The sequence below is a fragment of the Hippocampus guttulatus genome, chromosome 22 (assembly GCF_054856545.1).
Source record: "Hippocampus guttulatus isolate MCC_2025c chromosome 22, RoL_Hgut_1.0, whole genome shotgun sequence".
Taxonomy (NCBI): Eukaryota; Metazoa; Chordata; class Actinopteri; order Syngnathiformes; family Syngnathidae; genus Hippocampus; species Hippocampus guttulatus.
The window spans coordinates 8,455,862-8,471,758 of NC_141282.1; the positions used below are offsets into that span (position 1 = coordinate 8,455,862).

Sequence of the window (15,897 nt, forward strand, 5' to 3'; positions counted from 1 at the left end):
AAACAGGTGAACTCTTTCTTTGACCTTTTTGTGAGCTTATCAATTAACTTACCTGAGCTGACCTTCAACTCTCTGTTTTGTCTACTTTTTTTCCTATTTGTCCCATTTTGTCGTTTTCTTTGTTTGTTTGAGAAACAAGAAGAAATGAAACTGGCCGATGTTTCAGCAGGGCAGATTATTTCAAGCCGCCTTTGAAGACCGTTCTGGAAAGGTATGTTTGCTCGCTGCTAATTGGCTAATCGCAGTCAGTGTTGGACTTTTTTTCCAATCCTCTTATTCAACAATTTCATGGTCTCTGTACTTTCTGGACAGTCGTGTCCACACAATACCCGACTTCAACGGCTTTGAATATTTTGTCCTTCCATTGTTTTACATAATTACACTTGATGATTCAAACCCCCCTAAGCGAAGATGCCTTATTTGTCAGGGGTGCATCTCCACAAAAGATGATTCTGTGTCATTCTCTTTTTTTGGTCATTTTCTCAATGCGATTCACGTTCGCGGCCTGGCGCTCGCTGGTTTGTCGGACGACCGCCACCGTTGTTTGTTTGGATCAGCAAATTAAACGAGTCTGATTTCAAGTTTTCATCACGGTGAGCAAACAAAGTCAGAACAATTACATACGCATCTCATGTTTTTGATAGTTGAGTTGATTTCGTCATACTTTCACACATGAAGTGTGTCTCGTTTAAATTCTTGCTGATGGGAGTCGTCGATTTCACAAGACAAAATGTTTCTGAAAAAAATGGAACAAACGAGTGGCAAAAACGTCGGAGGCCTGCGTGTGCCAGATCAAAAGAACCTCGTGCGGGCCGTGCGGCCCACGGCCGTAACTTTGCTCGCCCCCGGCTCATAAACGCCACCTTGTCTTTGACAGTCATGACAAGTAAAAACAGCAGTTGACAATATCTACACAACTCATGACGGCATCACCTCCCGATCACTGTTCGCCTGCGGGGTCCTGTCCGTCTTTACGCATCCAAATTAGCGCGGGAGGAGGATGTCGATAATGCACAGAAAGTCAAAACTTCTGCTTGCTCCTCAAAAATGGAAAGTTCAATTTTCTACCCTATGTTCGTCTTATTAGTGTGCTCATACATCCTGAAGGGTGTGGCGGGCTGCGCGGTCTTTAAAACAAAACAAAAAAGTGAGTCAAGTTAAGTGAGTGGCAGCCCTCCTCTGCCAGTCAAATGCGGAGTAAAAAGATAGGGTGGGGGGGGTCAGTTTGAGTGAGGAAATAAAACAGGCTGGTATTTGGAGTAAAAGAAGTGAGCTTTACTTGTGGAAAAAACACTGAAGAAAATGAAGAAGTCAGGTTGCTTTGGACACCCTTCAAAGGCGAAAAATAGTCTTCTTCAACGTGGATGCCTTTCCGTTCCTTTTGACGGTAAAGCAGCGACGAGTCGGACATCTTCTTTGTTTTTCCCCCACACTATGTGCGTGCCACTCCGAGTCGGCGAGGCTTCTCCTTTTGGCTGGGTTCCAAGCGAAGGGCCGTGTTTGAAAGCAGAAGTTCTCAAACTGGGTCGGGATGCGGTGCGGTGTAATCAAGTGGCGCGGACTCACTCGCTCAGTCACCCACGGAAGCGTGCACTTGGTCATTATGTCTTGCCAGCGTTCTCGTAGATGACATCAGAGGCGAGTGACTGCTGCTGCTGATGCTGCTGCTTCTTTTGCCACATGAGCAGGACGCATTGGTGGATGAACACGTACTGCTCCTCTGTCTGGACCATGGACAGGCGGTGGGAGCGCATCTCCGACACCATCCCCAGGATGTCGGCGAACTCGTGCTCCCGGATGTGCTGCATCAGGCGGTCCAACGCCATGAAGGTGCCCGTTCTGCCCACGCCGGCACTACATGGACAAATGTGCTTTTGTCACCATGGCAACATGCATGCAGTTAAAAACGACACGGTACTCTACCTGCAGTGGACCACGATGGGGTCTTTGGTCCTCTTGGCCTGCTGCCGCACGATATGGACAAACTGCAGGATGCTCTCGATGGCGTTGACCGTGGGAACGCCGTGGTCTGGCCACGAAGTGTAGTTCAGATGCAAGATGTCCCGAGTTTCGTCCGCCTGCGGGCGGCCATTCGCACCATCATTTCAGGAATCGAGTCCGTCGTTATTTGAACCCCAATGGCTGATAGGCTTGTTGGTGGGGAGTTGTCTTTCTACCCCAAATAGTGCAAAAAATAAAAAATAAAAACCCCGCAAAATTTGATTGGTTGGCGACTTACATATCCCAACCGGAACTTCCTGATGGTCCACTCGGGCGACTCGTTTTCCGAGAGCACCTCCACGCTGATCTCGCCGTACATGACGGGTTCGTCGCCGAAGGGCCAGTAGTGGTCGCACTTGACCTGAAGGTCGCGCAACAAGCAGAGACAAAGGCGTGTTTAGATGCCAAGCAAAGCGAGCGGCCCCCCTCGCGGGAACCCCGACTTGCCCGTCTCCGCTCGTTGCACTGCGTCAGCATGACCACGACGGGCGACTTCTGCTGGAGCACCATCTTCCAAAAGTCGTTGCGCGTCTCCGGCAGTGGACCTTGCGTGGCAATGTACTCTTTGGCGTGCTTGTAGCCCTGAACAAAAATAAGACCACACACTGAGCATTTCTGTTTATTTCCAGCACTTCAATCACTGTTTAGTTATCATTGCATAAATATTCAAAGATGTGCCTTGAGACGGGCAAGTTGGTGGTTCCTGTGTGCGCCCTACTCACAGGAATGTAGTTGGCGTTGATGTAGTCGGCGCCCTCGTCGTCGTGCATGGAGATCAGCCGGACGCGACTGAAGTCGTCTGGCCAGGAAGAAACATGCGGCTCGGTCACTTGCGCTTCAGGTAAATGCAACTCCTTGCCATGATGTTTTGCTTTCAAGCCACTCATTTGCCTTTCGACCCCTTCAGCTGCACGACGGGAGCCGCCGTTGCACATTTGCCCAGTCAGTGCCTTGAGGACCTTCGCTGATATTAAAGCTACCCGGTGAGATTCTATTCCTCTTTTTTTAGGGAGTGGGACAAAAGTGGGTCACCTCGTCGGCAATTGGGCTTCAAAATGGAGGGATGTGAATTGTTTCAATGGGTTCCGTTTGTTTTTTTGAACTTGAAATGATGTCCAAAGGGGCCAATGGGACTTTTTTTTATTTCACTTTATTTTGATGCAATTTTTCAATGTGAATGCAAAACATCATGGAGGGTTGAGTGAAAGTAACGTCAACTTAGTCAAAGTCAAGTGAGTGGCAGGCCTACTGACAGGGCAGGATGTTGGTGTATCGGTTCTTGGGCCTGTTAACGGGCAGGTCGGCGGCGTCATGGGAGAGGTCGAGCCCCACGCTCTTGAGCTCCTGCAAGGCGTTTTGCGGACACGTGCCATCGATGCAACTTTTGACTGGGAAATAAAACAACGTTGCTCCCACCTCAAACTGCAGAGAGAACTTGTAGGCCGAGTCTTTGCTCATCTCCTTGAAGTAGGCGTCAAAGTCGTCCAGCTGGACGGGACTTGAAAAGACATGGGAGTCGGGGGGGGGGGGGGGGGGGGGGGGGTCCGAGATTAGAACGCCATTCTCGTCATCGGTACGCACGCGCGTGAAGAGATGGCCTTTGTCGCGTTACCTTGTCAGCTTGCGCTTCTTTAAGGCCGTCTTGCCCCTATGACACAAACACAAGTCAAGTCGCCACTCACACGCCAAAACAGGCCTGTGCTCGACCGATCTTCCAACTAGAGGCTCCATCCTTTTGCTGGACTGGGCGCCAGCCAATGCCACTCATATTGTGACAGATAAGGGATTGGTCGCCAGCCGGTAGTACGGCGCGTACAGAACAATGACGGACTGGTTGCCAGGCATGGCCGTGCATGGGCGAAGGACTGGTAGCAGGCAGTGTGCGCTCCATGCGGCCCCGCCTTCCTTGCCGGATCACGCTAGCCTGCTGATTGGCTGTCGGGCAGGCGGGCCTTTTGCAAATACGGTTACGTTGACTTTGCAAAGTCCAGTTCCTGTCCAGCGCATCGGTCGAACCCAACAAAGAGCAAAGGTTGAGAGGGAACCTTCTCGTTTCAACATGCAGGCGTCTGAACGACTTGACGGTCCAATGCGGTTTAGGGAAATCTTTTCGTGCGGTTCAGGCCCCGTGGTCATGCAAGCGGGACGTGCGCCACGCGTCGGCGCCAAGTCTCATTGGTTAATGAGGAGCATGCTGCATCCAAAGCTCACATGACGCTCCCAAAAAGTTTCAGAATTGCTTTCTGGATAAGTCTGGTGATGCGCTTCGGGTGCTTTCGTTGGCACCTGAAATTTGGGCTCGGGGGCAGCCTGCGGGTGTTCGAATAACATCATCGGACCGTTTTGGCGGTCATTGAGACGATAACGCTTCCAGTCAAAAGTTTCCACACACTTTTGCATGAGAAAATTGGTAGCCTTGTTGTAAATATCACATTTTCTCGTTCAATTGGATACTTCCTTGTGATTGAATTCACGACGCATCCAAAAATGAGCAGCGACTATCGTTTTACAACGAACGATTTCAGATCAAATAAGCTATTTTGTTGCACTTCGTCCCATGCTTTGTTGATGAATTCTAAGGACATCTTCTGCGTACTGGTGCAAAAATGACCACAGGCTATTTTATTTAAATAATTGTGCAGGAAATAGAAAAATATTAAGACAATAATCCATTTATTTTATTCAATATTTAGCTCATTGAATGTATTTTAGAAGTAACTTAAGTTAAAAAAAATCCTAATTGTGCCTTTCTATAATTCACCTCAATATGAATAATGAATTGACTGCCGGCTCACCAGACTTTTCCTGCCGGAAAACAGAGGCGTTGGCTCGCTCGCTTACTTACCATGGATTAATATAAAAAGCCAAAAGATAGTCAGTCCAAAGGCAGGATGGCAGAAGGGTAAGGAAGGCAAAGAGGCTTCTTCGCCTGGGGGGTGGGGGCGTGGGGGGTGGTTCAAATAGAGCACAAAAAAACCCCCAATAAAAACACAAACAGAGACACCAACACGCTTGCCGCTGCGACTGCATTAGTACACGTCAAAGAGGAACATTTAGTGCTCAACACACACTTGATGACTCATGCACGCCGGATGAAAACGGAGCCCGGCCCATTTACGACACCCTGTCTCCATCTCGACTCTGGCGTCACCAAATTGTAGCCGAAGACGGGCCCGCCCGCGGGTCTACTTTGCTGTCTTTGTTTGTTCCTGCTCGCGTCGATCGGTGAACACACAAAGGCGCAAAGAAATGGTGACGCACTGGAAGCGTTAAGTGATGACTGACTGACCGTCTTTCAGCTCTTTTATTAATCGCAAATTCATTGATTAATTTGACTAACCGTGACCGACGCAATTGGTGGCCACTAATTAAAACGGGCCCGGAAAATGTTCATTTGTGGCCACGAATGACAAAATTGTCACGTGTGCCGCCGTATATACAGTCATGGAAGGAATGAAGAGAGCAGCTTCTTTTCTTCCATTTCTTTTCATTTGAACGCCTCGTACTATTACCAAGCTGAAAAGAAAACACGGAATACCGCATGCCGCCTTTTTTTGCTCGGACAATCTTCTCTACGGCAAGAATTTGCTTCATCTTGAAATGAAAACCATGCGTCAAACGAAGAAGCGGCGCGTCGTCGTACCAGTTGTACGGTAGCTTCCCGTCTCTTTCGAATGAAGCAAAGTTGACGAACGTCTCGGCGCCACAGCCCCTGAAACACGAGAGGGGAGGACCGTGAAATTCCGCCCGCGGAGTTGGTCGTGAAACTCGGCGGCGGCGGTTTGTTGGTACCTGCTCATCTGCAGATGCCTCTTGCGGAGAAGCAACAAGAAGAGAATCAGCAGGCTCAGCAGCAGGACGCTCAGGACGGCCAAGGCCGAGATGGCCGCCACGCCGGGGTTCCTCTCTTTGGCTGCCCGCGTGCACGCACACCCAGAGGCGTTAGGGACGCTAACTAACGCATCCTGTTGCCGTTTCATTCAGGTTAGGCTCCTGTGCGGCAGCGCCCCCTACCGGCCGTGGTGATGGTGATGTGGGCAGGCTTGCCGGGCGCGCTGTAGCTGACGCCGACCACGCTGCAGTTGTAGCTGGACGACGCCATCAGGCCGGAAACGGTCAGCACGTGCGAGCTGGACACCTGAGGCTCTCGAGTCTGAAGCGGACCAAGAAGGAGCGTGAGGAAAAGGTGCCGGTCGTTTGAGACGTCTCCAGGGGGCTCACCCTCATCTCTTTGTTGCCCGGGCTTGGTTTGCAGAGCACCTGGTAGTGATCCACGACGCCGTCCTCGCTCCACAACAGAGTCACCGACGAGTGCGTGGCGTTGACGGCGTACACCGACCTGGGGGGCGCCGGTTCTGCGGTGAAAACACGCCGGACGCCCTTTGTCAGAATCAGGTCAGTCTCATTGATGATTAGCACGCGTGAATGCTCGGACCCAGTTTGATGATGCTGGGAAGGGACGTGTTGCGGCCGCGCTCCGTGTACGCCGTCACCGTCAGGTTGTAGATGTCGCCGGGCGGCAGTGGCAGGCCGGCGCTCATCGCGTTGCGAGGAACCTGGCAAGCATGCGTTCATGGCTTTTAAGTTGACACGCTACGCCGAGCGGAGGACATTGGGAATAAACGAGTCGACGACACCATCTATCGGAGAACCGAGCTCTTCCAAGATGAAACGAGAAGAGGACAAAAGGGAAAACTCGACGACAAGAGGAGAGAACAAGCGGAGGGTGAACCTTGTATCGGACGTTGGGACAAAACCAGTTCAAGCTCGTCCGGGAGAATGCTCGCAGAGCGCATTTGGACAGCGGCGGTAGAAGTTGAAACTCAAGAGGATAAACATGGAGGAGGACAAAAGTAGAAGAGGACCTCAGGACAAAACAAGTGGAGAAGAAAGCTCGCGGAGGGCACTGGGACCAAGTCGTCGATGAAACTCGAGGAGGACAAGACGGTGGTTGAGAGAGCGGCTCGAGGTTACCGTGGACTTTTTACTTTGACCTATTTGGAAGTAGTACTATTTTGACTTCTCGATTTTTCTCATCCCCTGGAGCGTGAGGGACCGCCGATGGAAATGAGCTCACATAGCGAGACTCTTTAGGAAAGAACCCTGCGTTTTCTTCTTGACTCCCACTTGCACGTGGTACGGACCAAATAAACAAGCACATTTGGAATCGGCTTGGGCATGCCTATGCGGTGCGCCGCATTGCACGCAACTTGGATTTTCCCGTGACGAACTTTCAAGCAACCAAACGGAGAGCCTCGAATAACCAGAGTCGCCACCCGAAGCAACTTGGCAACCGCACGGTGATACCATGGCAACAAGTGAGCCCTCACGTCCGCCGAGAAGCGTCTCCCGGGACCTTTCTTGCCGACCGCCGCCACCTGCCAGTGCGTAATCCTGGAGTGTGACAGGTCCACGAAGAGTTCCCCGTATGTCCAGCGAACATCGAGGACGCCGTGGGAGTAATCTGCCGCGGAGATATGAGGCGCCTCCGGAGCTGTGCGACAAAAGCCAACGCTCATGAGTGCGGGGGAGTGGGGGTGGGGGTGGTATTCCTCTGGTTTGGGTACCTGTGACAAAGCTGATGGTGGAGCCATCGCAGCAACTGAGTGGTGGGTCGCCCCACGTCACCATGGTAACGCGAAAGTTATAGTGCCAAGCCGGCAGCAGATCGGTCACCCTCTAAAAAGGAAGACAATGCCATGAGATAATGAACCCCAAGACCTGACCCCAGGTTAGTTTGTGGCACATTTGGAGGTGTTTGCTTTTATTTTATTTTTTTGGGGGGGGGGGGGTCAATTCTTATTCTTTGAATGTATTGATTTTACCACTGATGCTATGACGGAGGCGGTGGCGGCAATCTCGTAGTACGTGGTCCACTCGGAGCTGAGGGTGACGGGGTTGAAGAAGAAGGTCTGGAGGACATACTTGCGGAAGGCCACGTGAGACGGACGGTGCCAGCTCAAGATGACCGCCGTGGGGCCCAGCGGGTACACGGCCAACTCTCGGACGCCCGTGGGCTCTGGCGCAACAACGGCCGATCGTCACAATCATAATTGATCTTAAACTTTTGAACCAAAGAACGTCTTGGATAACCAAGAGGAGTCCAGTTGCCTCGACGTGGCAATGTGACGTGAGCGCAAATCACCAATATCCATGATGACCGGTTCCGAGGGAGGACTGATCAGGGGTCCGTTTGTGTGGTAGACCAGCACCCGGTACTGAGCCCCTGGAGTCAAGTTGCTGATGATATCGCTTGTTGAATTTTCCTGTCCAAAAGCGCGGTGATGTGAGCCTTTCAAAGTCCAACAAGGAAGTGAGTTGGTGGGAGGCGTTACCTCGCCGCAGTAGTTTCTTTCCATCCTTTGGTTGGGGCTGGGCTTCAGGCAGGTGGTGGACACCACCGACACCACGCTGCCGTCGTGGGTCTCCGGGGACTGCGCCCAGGATACGGCGGCCGTGCTGGAGTCCAGCAAGCGCACCGTTACTTTCCGTGGACGCTGGCGTAGCTCACGCAGAACCTCACCGTCGGGACCTGGGAAACAAAACTCCAAGTCAGGCGAGGATGGCGGCGGGGGTGGCAAACTTTGTTAGGGGGAGCCTAAGTCATCCATACTTGTACGTCAAGCCCTTGTTTATCCGAGTTGCGCGTTCTTACGATACTAGGGTCGCCTGTACGACCGGAGACAAATTCCATGTGAGTTCTGACAATACTTGGCCGATAAAGATGATTCTGATTCTTTTGATTGATGTTTAGTTGTGAGCAAGCGGCAAGCAAGACCAGTCACGTAAAATGACATCGAGGGCCAGATCGGAGCTTGTCTGGGGTACTTGGGTAATCAGAAGTCCACGGTGACACACCGAGGTAGAAGGTGAGTCCGCCGTCTGCGCTGCTCTCTCTGGGTTCACAGTCTCCTGCCGTGCTGAGCGTGGTGACTCTGACGTGATACGTTCCCGCCTCTGTCAGCTCGACGAAGAACTCATGAGTGCTTTCATCCACGCTGGCCGTTTGAGTGGTGTTCCCTGGACACGGGTGGAAGTAAGTCACATTTATGCGAGGTACGAGCACGTTCCGAGTCCGAAGATCGGTGGCGGACGTCTGACTCGGGTCAAGTCGTGACTGCAGTCCCCCCGCCCCCACTTCCGAAGACGATGGGCACACCCGCATTTCAAGGCCACACACAGTTTTGCCGTCCAGCTTACCGTCCCTGAAAACGTCGACGCGGAAGCCGTCGTAGCTGGTGGGCGCCCTGGGGGGCAGCCAGCGCACCTCTAGCAGGACGGGGGGCATGTGAGTGGGCAGGACCAAAGCCTCTGCAGGGAGACCCATCGCCGACCCCGCGTCATTGGAGTCTTCGTACTCGTGCTCCTCGCCGTTGACAAACTCGTCTTCCCTGTCGACGGAAATCTCTGTGGCGGAGTCCGACCGCGGGGTCGGGGCATCCGCGGCCTCGCCGATGGTGCCCGGGTCGCGTCCCGGTTCCTCGGTGGAGGCCATCGGTGACTCCTCAGAGGGCTTCGCCTCCTCCTCGTCCATGAGCGGGACGTGACGGGAATGGCGGCCGGCCCGTTGACTCGCCCGCGTGGGGCTTTGGCTCAGATCCACAATCTTCCACGAGATGTTGAGGGGGGGATATGGCACTGCGGAGGAGAAGAAACAACTCTTGAGATCTTGGCGCCCCTCCATAAAAAGTTCCAACATCGGTATGAGCTATTCGCCGTACCCGTCCTGTGGTGCATGGGCGCGTGGGTGATGTCACTCTGCATCCTCATGGCCGTCTGGTAGGCACTGGCCTCAGAGATGAGCCGGAAGGTGATGTTGCGGTAGCACACCCCCGGGAGCCAGTGCTTGAACACGGTCTTCCCCTTGTAAAAGTCTGAAAAACAACGCATCAGTTGCGACCACCTGCGACTGCGCAGAGCCAAATGGAGTGTGGCCGCCATGCGACGGCGTGACCTTTGTAGAGCATAGAGCGCCTCTCGTTTCCTTCGCTGTAGCTGATGTTGACTCTGCTGAAAATGTTCCCAGTCGGACTGACGAGGTCGAAGACCACGCCGGTCTCTGGAGATTCCTTGTAGTCTGAAATCCGTACGCCACTCACAGGAAGCGGCCCTGCGGGCGACAGGAGAACTTTAGGGGGGGGGGGGGGGGGGGGGGACTCTGTCGATGTTGCCGGTCTGCTCACTGGTGAGGAGGGACACGGTCTTGACGGGTCTGGACCACAACGGTCCTCGTTGAAGCAGAAGACCCACGCTGTAGACGAGACCATGGAAGGACGTGTTGAACAGCAGGGGCTCGCCAGTCCCCTCAAACAGGATCACGGCGGGGCGAGGCTCCCCGGTGATCTGCGCCGCGTACGCGGAGATATTCTCCCGAAGGTCGGAAGTCTCCAGGTTCGCCATGATCTGGCCTGCGTCATTCAGACTCGCCTGGAAAGCCCGAGCCACCTGAAACGCAGACGACGGCAAGTCACGTATACATACGTGGAACTTACATTCCTTCCGTTTTAATCATTCCGGAATCTGAAAGATGTTTCATTTTGAAAAATGACCGGATCCTCTGTTATATCAGTCTACAGTATGTCACTCTTACCGCATAAAAAACAAATGTCCTTGAAAAGTTTTTTCAGGAAGGGGAAAAGGCCCAGCCAGGAGACAAAAGAGGAGCGGGGCCTACGACTTTCAACAAAGAGGAGGCTATTTCAATTGCTGCTTTTTCTCAAAGGGAGATTCACACGCACCAAGCCTACTCTGCATAATAAGCGGTGATGGTGAGTCCTATTTTTCATGCTCTTTTTATTTGCGGCGCATCTTATTTTGAAGGCACGTTTAAACGTTACCATAGCGACCAGAGAATGTTGCAACCAGATAGGACGTTCCTCATGTCGCCGTTCGTGTTTTATTATGTTGTGAAAATAACACACCGTATCTTATTGTTGTATCTATCCGGCCGGTCCCTGAAAATATTGTCTGACATGAAACCTGTCCGTGGGGCAAAAAAGGTTGGGGACCTCTGTTTTAGACGACACATCCTTCTTTTTTTTCTTTTTTCTTTTTAAACTCCAATCCCCCCGCCCCCACAATTTCGGGCGCACGACCCACCCGCGATGCCGCTCCCCAGTTGAGAAGGAGCGTATCTATGCACGTGACGTGCGTTTGAAAGCCGTCCGGTCTCCAAGCAGGCAATGAGAAGATTGTAAAAAGGTCGCGCAACGTTTCGCAGGCAGGACGGTTGCTGCGCTAAGCTGTCTCCATGGCAACGGAGATGAAAGGAGATGCTCATTAAGTGTGTCAGATTCCAGCGTCGCCATGGACACCGAGACTGCCCCCATCCCCCGCCGGCCCCCGGGGCCGCTTGAATGCTAATGTTGCGAATGCTAAACCGAACCGAGGCTGCGCTCGACTCGCACTTGACCCCATTTGATCCCCTCGGTCCAAAGCACCCTGTTAGTTGCGAGGCATTTATGGGATGATTTCTTTTCATTTTGGGATCATGTGGCCATTTGGGTGTTGATTGACCGATCCGTCAAAAGTATCGGGCATCGATTCGAGGGGAAAGGCTCGTTTATGAAAGATGTGGCCTTTATTTTCACAAACGCAATTTCATTGGGTGTTTATTCAGTCAACTGGAGAATGTAGGGTGAGTAAGGTGACTTTGTTTCTCGGCTTTGTTTGCTCGGGTAGTGTCTCGTCTTTGATGGGACAACATTGCCCTGTCAAAATGGTTCGCCTGCAAACCGCCACTCCAAGAAAGCTTCCACCGGCCGTCGCTCGCTTAATCTGGAGCTTCGCTTTGATTTGTGTTTCAGGCTTCCTGCCGCATCTGCGACCTATCGTCGAGGGAACAGTCCACCGACGTGACGAGCGGCAAGAGGAGGGAGCCGCGGGCGGCGTCTCTCAAACAACACTGAGCCCATTGTGACCAATCAAAGTCGGGAGAGGGGACCAAAAAGCCGCACTTCTTGGCACAAGCGGCCCTCGAGGAATTCTGTCGGGGCACCCAAGTCTCTTGCATTGACAAATCACATGTCCGGAACAACTCCCTGTTCGCCAGTCAATGTCCTGTCCAGCACATATGGAGACAAATCGAGCTGTCTCCAGTTGATTTCTGGGCACGGTTCGACCACGACCTGCGATGGGGGTTTTCTGGACAGCAACTCAGAACTGGAAAACCACATGTGACGTCAAGGCCTCCTCCCCCGAAAATGGTTAGCCCGCTGCTAAGGCTAGCCCCAGCTAAGCAACTAGCGCCTACGCTAAGTGACAACATTCAAAAAAAAATCGTGCACATGCACGCGCGCGCCCAGGCCGCTGATCGTGGCCGGCGCGCCGCGCAGAGTGAGCTCCGCATGGGCGCGTGCGCGCCGGGCTCCGACCGACTGACCCGCTCCTCGCACGCGCGTACACAAAGACGCCCGAGGTTCGGAGCCCGTCCTACCTGCAACGAACCGAGCAGCTGGGCCGCGAGCGCGAGCCAAGATGCCAGCATCGTCTCGCGCGCGTGCGTGCGTGACGAGACAATGGCGCCTCCGCGTGTGCGCGTTTGTGGGCGTGTCTCTGGCTGCGCTCAGTCTCGCCGCATCTTCGTCTTCATCTCCGTCAAGTTGACTCAGACGCGCGGGCAGGCCGGCAGCCGAGTTCGGACCGGACCGGACCGGAAGCGGAGCTCCGGTACGTTGTGAGCGACGAGCAGAACCCCAAGTGCGAGACGATGCTGCGACTGTCGCCAAGCCCCGCCCAGGAGCGACGCCGCCATCCCCCCCCCCCATCCCCATCCCCGCCTCCATCTTCATCTTTCGTCATCTTTGTGTCAGCGCCGACGCGTCTCCGTTGTACGAGCCGGTCGAATAGATTCTTTACACCTGATGAAAATTTGGGGCTTTTATTGCTACACGAATGTAAAATTGGCTATTTGCGTCAGTTTCCGATTGATAAAATGCATTTCAAAGAGATGATCTTTCACGTTTTTATCAACTGGATTGCGGCTAAATGACAATGTATTTAAACCATGACATGGATTGTTTTTTATGACGACAGTCAACCAGTTATCGAAGTTTCTTTTCAACGAATCGTCGGCCTTTTGAGTCCAACTTGTAATTGTCCAGTTTGCAACCGGGTGAAAAACTGTTGGCGAGTGCTGCTTTTTGATTTATTTTTGTGTGCGCGCAGGTGGCGCCATCTCCCGGCCGAAACGGGTCAGCGCCAGCGCGCTGCGTGGCCGTCGCGTGACGCGTGACGCGGGGCGTGGCCCGCGGCAACAGGTCGAGCGGGATGAACAAATGAGGGAAGAAGTTGCACTTGGACAAGCGACGACGAGGCCCGCGCCATGGCTGTCAACAAATGCATCAAGTATCTCCTCTTCTTTTTCAACCTTCTCTTCTGGGTAAGACCAAGCCCCTGCCTGGCCCACCGGCACCCACTCGCGTCGCTTTCCTTCCTCACTCCAAATTGTCACTTGACCTTTGTGAACTCGTCTACTTTTTGAGGTTGTTTTCTAGTCCTGCTGGTTGTTGATAAAAGAATGACTGTTGACGAGTCTTACTGGGGGGGGGGGACAAAGAAAAAAAAACCCAATTGGCCTGTTTGCGAGCCTTTTATGTTTTGTTTTGTTTTTAAGTTATAATCCAGATAGTTTCCTAGTCGATTCCCAATCTTGACAATTGACCAACCGTCTCCATACCTTTTGTATGGAGACGGTTGCTGGTGCATTTCGAATGTTCAGCGGCGCAGTGCGATGTCACGTGATGGGCTTTTGTGTTCCAAACGGGTTTGTCGGCTACCTCGCCCTGACGCTCCCGCGTACGCGCGGGCCTGGTTTCGGGGCGTGGGCCCGTTCCGCAGCCCCCTCCTCCCATTCGGCCGGTCAGGCCGCGTCTTCGAGCGGTCGGTCTCCGCGGAAACGATGGGCGGATGAATACGCGAGGGGCCCGTGCCGTCAAAGGGTCGCCGGGGGCCGGGCGGCCCGTCCGCCGCCGCTTTGCCGTCGCTCTCCGTCGTTTTGTTTGTCGTTGGAGCGGCGAGCCCAGTGGAGAGGACGCGATTTGACGCATGTGCTTGCGTGCAGCTGAGCGGCTGCATCATCCTGGGCGTGTCCATCTACCTGAAAGTCAACAAGGACGGCAACAGCGTAAGAAGCGGCTCGGCGCATCCCTCGGCCCGCCTTTCCGCTCGGGCCCCGAGAGTTGACCGCCGTTTTCCATTCGGGCCGCAGATCACCAGCCAGTCTCTGCCGGGCGTGGACCTCCTCATCGCCGTGGGCGTCATCGTCATGCTCTTGGGGTTCCTCGGATGCTGCGGCGCCATCAAGGAGAACCGATGCATGCTCATCCTGGTGGGGAGCCTACGCGCCATCGTGTGCGGGGAAAAAAAAAAAAACACAGCCAGATCCCCAGGTTTCGCCACCTTGACGATGTTAGCGTCATGTTCCCATCGCACAGTTCTTCGCCAGCCTGCTCCTGGTCTTCATCCTCCTGCTGGCTGCAGGGATTGTGGGCGCCGTAGCGGAGAATAAGGTACGGTGGCCCGTTGAGTCTTTGCGTGGCGTCAGCGCGGCGAGAGAAGGCGACGGCGTGTTTTGTTTGTTTGTTTGCGCGCGCGTGTAGGTGAAGGAGTGGGTGAAGGAGCGCCTGCAGAAGTTGATGCCGCTCTCCGGTCATCCCGAGGTCAGAGAGGACCTGGAAAAACTCCAAAAGGAGGTGAGGTCCCGCTTCCTCGTCCGCGCGGCTCACCTCCAGGCGGAGCCGCGTGCTAACGCTTCCGTCGGCCGGCGAGCAGCTCGGGTGTTGCGGCCTGGTCAACGGGGCGTCCGACTGGGACGTCATCCCGGACTCGTGCCGATGCTCCGCCTCCGACCCGCAATGCGGCCCCGACAAAGTCTACGCCACGGTAAGCGCACGCCGCGCGGAGGTGGGCTTGCTTCCGAGGGCCGCCGTTTCCCCCGCTGTGGGCGTGGGGAATTCGTGTGTTTTTTTTCCTCCTCAGGCTCGAAGCATGCTCCCTTTTAAGGAGGGAGAATGGTTGGAGCCTGTTGGGGGTTCCCCCCCCCCCCCCCTCCCCCTCTTCCCGGTTGTTTTTCTTTCACGCATCAACTGTGGGAGCACCGACCGGGGAGCCGCCGGGCTTCCCGCTCTGTCTCCCTCTGCCGGTCATCGCGGTGTCGACTTTTCCCGCCGTCCGATTCCTCGGCCACCAAATGCGATTCCGAGACGTGTGATCCCGAAGGCTAAAAGGCGCGTGACCGCCGCGTGTTCCCTCGCAGCCGTGCTCCGCTCGGATCGTCCGCCTGTTGGAGAAAAACATGGAAGTGGTCATCGGCATCGCCTTCGCCATCGCCGTGCTGCTGGTCAGAACGCAGGCTCGCGGCGTGCAAAAATAACATTGGCCCACCGCGGGGCCAAAGCCGGCGTCTCTTCGTCGACGTGACGCCTGACGGAAGGGCTTTTGTGTGTCCGCAGATCGCCGGCATGGTCTTCTCGATGATCCTGTACTGTCAGATCACCAAGCGAGACGGCGCCACCACCGCCTGAACTCCCAAACGACATCAACCGACGTCCCGGCGCGCTTTGATACCGAAGGGACTCTTTGGGCCGACCGCACGTCGTCAAAGATGATTTTTTTTTTTTTTTTTACCGAGCAGCACCGCTCATGACAAAATTGACGTCCAAATCTCATTGGAAGAATGGAAAGCTTTTTTTTCCCTCCCCTCTGTACTTATTTTTATTCCAGAATATAACACGAATCCCAATTGTGATCATCTGCTTTTCTTTAAGCATTCGATTGCTTTCGTAGTGTTTGATTTGAGCGCTTGAGTCGTTTGCGCGGGTCGCTGCGGCGGATTGCATTCCGCGCGCTCCGGCGCACCCCAAATTCAGCCAACGAGAGTCTTCCTGACCTCTCGCC

General features: G+C 54.0%; 2 protein-coding genes across 6 annotated transcripts; one reads left to right on the top strand and one right to left on the bottom strand.

The window, feature by feature from the left end:
• Window positions 1-570: 570 nt before the first annotated feature.
• Window positions 571-12,582, bottom strand: ptpro (protein tyrosine phosphatase receptor type O). 4 transcript variants are annotated; one of them, XM_086103291.1, is made up of 25 exons: window positions 12,437-12,582; window positions 10,185-10,446; window positions 9,956-10,111; window positions 9,723-9,875; window positions 9,202-9,639; window positions 8,860-9,021; window positions 8,337-8,533; window positions 8,147-8,267; window positions 7,827-8,020; window positions 7,569-7,680; window positions 7,332-7,495; window positions 6,437-6,557; window positions 6,223-6,356; window positions 6,016-6,154; window positions 5,794-5,914; window positions 5,645-5,713; window positions 4,847-4,930; window positions 3,614-3,649; window positions 3,418-3,499; window positions 3,255-3,345; window positions 2,724-2,800; window positions 2,449-2,583; window positions 2,240-2,362; window positions 1,924-2,078; window positions 571-1,854 (listed from the first exon to the last, which is right to left on the bottom strand). In XM_086103291.1, exons 1-25 carry the CDS (start codon window positions 12,485-12,487, stop codon window positions 1,602-1,604), a joined length of 3,630 nt encoding a protein of 1,209 aa, XP_085959417.1. In that variant the 5' UTR covers window positions 12,488-12,582; the 3' UTR covers window positions 571-1,601. The 4 variants fall into 4 exon arrangements, with proteins under 4 accessions (XP_085959417.1, XP_085959414.1, XP_085959416.1 ...); XM_086103288.1 differs by having other exon boundaries at window positions 8,860-9,639; XM_086103290.1 differs by lacking the exon at window positions 4,847-4,930 and having other exon boundaries at window positions 8,860-9,639.
• On the top strand, window positions 10,446-15,748 carry LOC147186482 (tetraspanin-8-like). Of its 2 annotated transcripts, XM_086103296.1 has the most exons (10): window positions 10,446-10,769; window positions 11,808-12,206; window positions 13,168-13,381; window positions 14,063-14,125; window positions 14,210-14,329; window positions 14,436-14,510; window positions 14,601-14,693; window positions 14,773-14,883; window positions 15,257-15,340; window positions 15,453-15,748. In XM_086103296.1, exons 3-10 carry the CDS (start codon window positions 13,325-13,327, stop codon window positions 15,522-15,524), a joined length of 675 nt encoding a protein of 224 aa, XP_085959422.1. In that variant the 5' UTR covers window positions 10,446-10,769; window positions 11,808-12,206; window positions 13,168-13,324; the 3' UTR covers window positions 15,525-15,748. The 2 variants fall into 2 exon arrangements, with proteins under 2 accessions (XP_085959422.1, XP_085959423.1); XM_086103297.1 differs by lacking the exons at window positions 10,446-10,769; window positions 11,808-12,206 and adding an exon at window positions 12,522-12,669.
• Window positions 15,749-15,897: the final 149 nt, after the last annotated feature.